The sequence below is a fragment of the Anneissia japonica genome, unplaced genomic scaffold, assembly GCF_011630105.1.
Source record: "Anneissia japonica isolate Jap-2015-1 unplaced genomic scaffold, ASM1163010v1 scaffold24_len2511860_cov200, whole genome shotgun sequence".
Classification (NCBI taxonomy): Eukaryota; Metazoa; Echinodermata; class Crinoidea; order Comatulida; family Comatulidae; genus Anneissia; species Anneissia japonica.
This window is the reverse complement of record NW_022730786.1, coordinates 2,506,248-2,512,260: the sequence shown is the minus strand read 5'-3', so window position 1 is coordinate 2,512,260 and position 6,013 is coordinate 2,506,248. Positions and strand designations below refer to the sequence as shown.

At 36.1% G+C, this 6,013-nt stretch overlaps 1 protein-coding gene across 1 annotated transcript; it reads left to right on the top strand.

Annotated features, from left to right (window-relative positions):
- Window positions 1–474: 474 nt before the first annotated feature.
- LOC117115078 (pre-rRNA-processing protein TSR1 homolog) lies at window positions 475–1,965 on the top strand. Its single transcript, XM_033258743.1, has 3 exons — window positions 475–664; window positions 958–1,032; window positions 1,649–1,965. The coding sequence occupies exons 1-3, from the start codon at window positions 496–498 to the stop codon at window positions 1,825–1,827; spliced, it is 423 nt and encodes a 140-aa protein (XP_033114634.1). The 5' UTR covers window positions 475–495; the 3' UTR covers window positions 1,828–1,965.
- The last annotated feature ends 4,048 nt before the right edge of the window (window positions 1,966–6,013 follow it).

Genomic DNA, 6,013 nt, shown 5'->3' with positions numbered 1-6,013 from the left:
CACATTATGGAGAAAATAATTTATACTACAGTATTTGAGATAATGTATAGATGATTCTATACCACTTGAGTGAAAGGTTGCAAACAGCAGAATGTATAACAATATGAGGCTTTCACCCTGAAACCAACATCAGTGACCAAAACATGAAACTTGACTTTAATATTCTTATTCTCCACAGTATAAGCTTTAAAATGATAGGTCATTTACTGAAATTGATTTACTATTGCCAAAGTTATGAGTAAAATGTATTACGGCTTCTCTATACTAAAGTATACAATAGTGCCACATTCTTATGCTGATTACTCATTTCAACATATAGCGACTGTATGCTGGTTTTTGGATGGCAAGCATCATATACACTACCTGTGTCTCGGTGTGGTAACCATATATGAATCATGTGATTCATATATGGTTACCATATATATGTATCAGCTATTCAACTTTCATTGCATGTAATAATGCATGTTTCATAGATGTTGTATCATCCTCTGCTCTATGCTAATTCATATGGTTTGTTTTACAGGATCACATACCCTGGTTGCTACAGGAACATTATTAGGAGCCAATCCTAACAGGGTTGTTGTGAAGAAAGTTGTCCTCAGCGGCCATCCGTTCAAGATCATGAAAAGACAAGCAGTGGTCCGCTACATGTTCTTTAATAGAGGTGAGCTGGAGTGAAGTAATGAATACTATTATGGAAGCATGTGGCACAGGGGTTGAGGATTTTGTGCTTTCAACCGAGTAGTTCTGGCTTCGAATCCAATGTTGGTCATAATTTTTGTGTTCTTCATTTACGTTTGTCTCTCTCTACACAGGATTAAATAAATGGGTACCTGGTTAGATGTGAGTGATTTTGAATGAAAATATTATATGTACAGCTTGAAGAGCTAGCACATTGTAGGTATACAGTAATAATTTTGGTAACATGATTTTAATAACTTTTATTTACTCTTTTAGAGGATATTATGTGGTTTAAGCCGATTGAACTTAAGACAAAGTGGGGTCGACGAGGTCATATTAAGGAACCTTTAGGTGAGTAGCTATATATATAGAATGATGATTTATACCATGTTGAGTAAGTGACAATAAAGTGTATTGATAATGTATATAAATTTTGTTATCTTGTTACCTTTATGGAGCGTGCTTTCATTAACCACTAATGATTAAGGAAATGAGGTACTGTATTATTATAATACGAGTTAAGCTATACCAAAACTAGCGTACCTTCGCTATATATTAAATGGAGTAATTGGCATAAGAATGTGGCAATATTGTATACTTTAGTACAGAAAAGTTATAATACTTTTACTCAATTATTTGGCAATAGTTTGTTCCAGTAAATGACACATCATTTTAAAGCTTACAATGTGAAGAATAAGAATATATTAAAGTCAATTTTCATCTTGTGGTCACTGATGCTGTTTTTAGGATGGCAAGCCTTATATTGGGGTTTATCATGCTTCTAATTCTGATCAGGACAATACGCTGTCATTAAAAATTCATTATTGTTTATAATTATTACCAGTGGAGGTTTCTCTATACCAGAATTACTAACATGTGATATATTATCATTAATTATTATTAATTGTATATTTTCTTGCATTACCTAGCCTACTAGAAATAATCATATTCTGGATGATTCTTGCAGGAACACATGGCCATATGAAATGCATTTTTGACGGTCAGTTGAAGTCACAGGATACAGTCCTAATGACACTTTACAAACGCATATACCCCAAATGGACGTATGACATTGAGGGCAGTGCTAATGTCCAGGTCACTCCCGAAACTGTAGTGAGTTGCACGTATGTTGAAGATATGGAGTGATGCAGGTGACAGCGTATGGTGTATTCCTTAAGGTTGACATTGTCTTTGCAAATCATATTTGTAGGGGATGTTGGATTGCATGCGATTGATTTTCTTCACTGGATTCTTTGTGTCTATGAGAACCCACATAGATTTTCACCATATATGATTATTTTATTCATAAATGAATTGGTTCATATATGTATTTTCATATATGTTATGCATACATGGATGATAATTTCATTTGAATGATTTATTATAAAATTAATGATTATATTCATTATGATGTTTTTGTGTCTACTGGTTTTCCACCAATCAGCAGGAAGTCTTAGTGATCATCTCACTTGTAAGTTGTGAGAGTAAATCCGATTGGAGGAACAATGAGATGATCCAAAATATAATGCCATGCCCTGACCTAGAAGGAACTGAAAAGTCAATCTGTTACACTCAGTACGGTACTTGTACAGGTTTATTCATGTAAATTCCCAACACAGAGAGCATGGATGGGTTATGAGTTAACAGTAACCAAAAAAAACTTAAAACAAGCAGTAGACACGCTCACTCTGGGAGCCGATTTTTCATAACGGTTATTTTATTCAAATTCAAAAGAATTTTGTTCATGTGAAAATTAGTATGTTTAAAATTAATAAAGATTGAAACAGAACTAATTCTGTTTTATTGAAGTTAATGTAAAGATACTCATCTTTTCCGTGTATAGATGATTTTAAACTTGCATGGTGGATCTTTCTTGTCCATAGCATTTTGTTTTTTTATATGAAAGGTTGTGTTCATATATGGAGGATTTCATTCAGATATAGAAGATTTGCTCTAGTCGAGATCCTGTCTGTGTTGAAGCTGAAGGTGTCTGCTAACCATAATATTTTTACAATTCATTGGAATTCATGTGACAGTTTCTATTAATATACTGTATGAGACCTTGACTGTACTGTATATGGGATCCAACATAGATTTCTATCATATATGTTGGGTATTTCATTCATATGTGGACCTTTTTTCGACTAACAATGAGTTCACATTTGTGGCGGACTTCAAGATTTAAGATTTATTGGTCAAAAACAAAAGTAATAATATAAACATGATTCGAAATGTTGGTTGATTACACAACATTTATAATATTACATTGTCTAAAATGTGTAATACTAAAATAATAAACATCAACATACACCTATACTGAATTATTCTCCACAAATGTTTTAATTAACAACAAACCAGGAATTGGATTTACAGTTTTTGTTCAGAATGTTTGGAGCCATTTCGTCCCAAATAGTAACAGTTAATCTAAGTTGACTTAACTATTTTACTATTGCTGTGTAGGCCTCTGCCTTCATTGAAATATTTTGCGCTAAATTCATATAAAATTCGATAGGCATGCGCTTACACGCACACGTACTGAAAAACGTGTGGTACAAACCTTGCAAAATTTAACTAGTCCCTGTGTGCGGGTTTTTTCTTAGCGTGAATGAACATTAAATGAGTAGCGAAGTACTGTATTCCTTCTTCGTTGAAGGGTAGCTCCTTTTTACACCACTCAAATGCATCTGTAAGCAACTCTGCATGAAACTGCTCTGGTACATAGCTAAATTGTCCCATCAGAGTTTTCAGGTAGCCTGTGTACAGATGAGAAAATAATCAGAAAATATTTTGCATGGGTAAAAGTAAAAATGCATCCTCTTTAAAGAATTAGAAGTACCATTAAATGGAATTCCTCCAAATGTTTTAAATGTCTATCGATTATCAGTTAATTTTGTAAAGAGGAATATACATTGATAGAAAAAAAAAATATAACATTTTACAAAAGCAGTCTCGTTTACGTCTATGATCAGTGAGTCAATCAAACTTCATGGGTGCGCATAAAGTCAGTGCCGCCATGAAACGTGCGTATTTACAGTGTTCAAGAAAACATATGTTTTACAAGCATGCTTCCACTGGAAGTTACAACAGAGGAATCTTGAGAACCTCTTGGAAATGACGTGATAATGTGATGGATAAACACCTACAGAATTTCGTAAATGTTGATACGTGCTCAGTAGGATGGGTTAGATTCTGCCTGGATGGTGCGTTATATTGTTTCTTTAGTTCCAAAAGATTATGTATTTATAGACACATATGACGGTACTTCAGCAGAAATCAGTGGCGTAGCTGGGGATGCAGGATCTAGGGGAAGGGAACGTCCCCAGCCGATCCCTTCCCATTGAAATTTCGAAGCAAAGGAAAAATCACGATCAAGTAGTTAAAAACCACCTTAGCGCCTCATCACTTACACATCCAGCTCCCACTTCACCTATCCCATCCACCCCTCATCAAGCCCCACCCCCATTCCAAGACTCTAGATACGCTACTGGAAAAAGTTTCGGCCACAGTGAACGCATACTGAAAATAAATGCCTTTAAGCTCATTGTCGTCAGGAAGCGTACGGTAAGTTCTTCAAATGGTTCCTTTATCTCTCCTCGTAGCATTTCGAACCCTTCCTCTTCTAGTAGCCTTGTCCACTCCAACAGATCGAGATCATTGTGCATTCCGTGCTCATAATTCTGGGTATCAAAGAAAAGCCAAAACAAAAATAAATTGTCAATGATTTCAACAACTTAATTATTTTAGCTAAGTGTGAATTTATATGGGATAAACAGGCTTCCAAATTCAAAGGCACATTGTTTTAAACTTTGGAATTAGGCCTACAAGTGAATACGTCAGATTGCTGGTATGGTAGTCTTTATTATTAATTCAATTTCTGGTCTATTATTATTAATGGCAGACAGGCCATGTAGTTATTCCTCCATGGACAGATCTACCAGGTGATAAAGGTATACTTACTGGAGTAATAAGGGAAATAGACTTGGGGTGGAAGCACAATGTTAGAATGAGGTACGTTTCTATCGGGGTCCAGCTCAGGTCCAGCGGAAACAGATTTATGGTCTGAATACTGTCAGCGCATATTGGGACAATTGTATTGTGGAAGGCGTTCTACAAACATATATCCTACCATTACCATTAAACTAAACTGCTTCTTTCAACTAAATTGCTTACTTTGTATCTAATTAGTTGCGTAACTACCGCAGGTTTAGGCGGTTCATTGCACTAGGACACTTCACCCTTATAAAAAAATTTAATAAATCAATGCATACCGGTATATACCGGTAGCTCATAATTACTTGTTCTGCCTGGGATGAAAGGATAAAAAATGTTCAAATCGGTCTTCCCGAACATCAGAACCATGGGTCCCTGCGTTCCTAATGACTGCATTGATTGCTTCGCTCACTGGAAGTATTACTATTATATAATACTATACAAAATACAAAAAAAAAAAAAAAAAAAAAAACCACTCAAATTAGTCTATATCTAATCAAAATCGCTGGTTTTTCCCTGGCTTTTGTCCTTGTACCATCAAAAGGGCCTTTTTTCACTCTAGTTGCATTAGTGTTTCCATCACAACCATGACACTGCCTTGTCATTACCATCATCCGTCATCATTGTCGTCATCATCATAATTATCATTGTCATCATCACCACCGTAATCGTCATCTTATCATCATCATCATCACAGTATCATGATTATTTCATATTTATTCTGGGCATCTAGGTAAACAAACTGTTTCTGCTGTAGGACCTGAGCTGGACCCCGTAGAAACGTACCTCATTCTAACATTGAGCCTCCGCCCCCAAGTTGATTCACTTTATTCTTACGCTCTATTAAATATACCTTTATCACGTGGTAGATCGTCTTAGTACCGGCCTTCCCTTGTTTATTTTTTGGGGCCCAAACCCGAAACCAAATACCAGGATGGGTCACTCAGGTGGATGTAAACCAGTGGCGTAGCTAGAGGTTTGGCGCCCGGGGGCAGAGTAGAAAACTGCGCCCCCACCCCAAATTATAATTATAATACTTTGAAATAAATTGATATTGGTTGTACAGACTTTAAGCATATCCGCGTACCGTACGTCCATCATGCACTGTCTAAATAACATTACTGTATTTAATTAAACCCAAATAAGTATTATTATTCTAGCTCTCATATGCTCTTTCTTACCAGGGGTGTCGCCCGGATTTGCCCGATGGGGGTCCGAGGTCCGACAATGGCGAAGATTTCCTTGACTAGAGCAAATTTGGGCGTGATCGAGCGTCGCTTAAAATCTTCCGAAAGTGGTTGTGTGGGGGGGGGGGGGGGGAAAAAAAAAAAAATAAATTTTG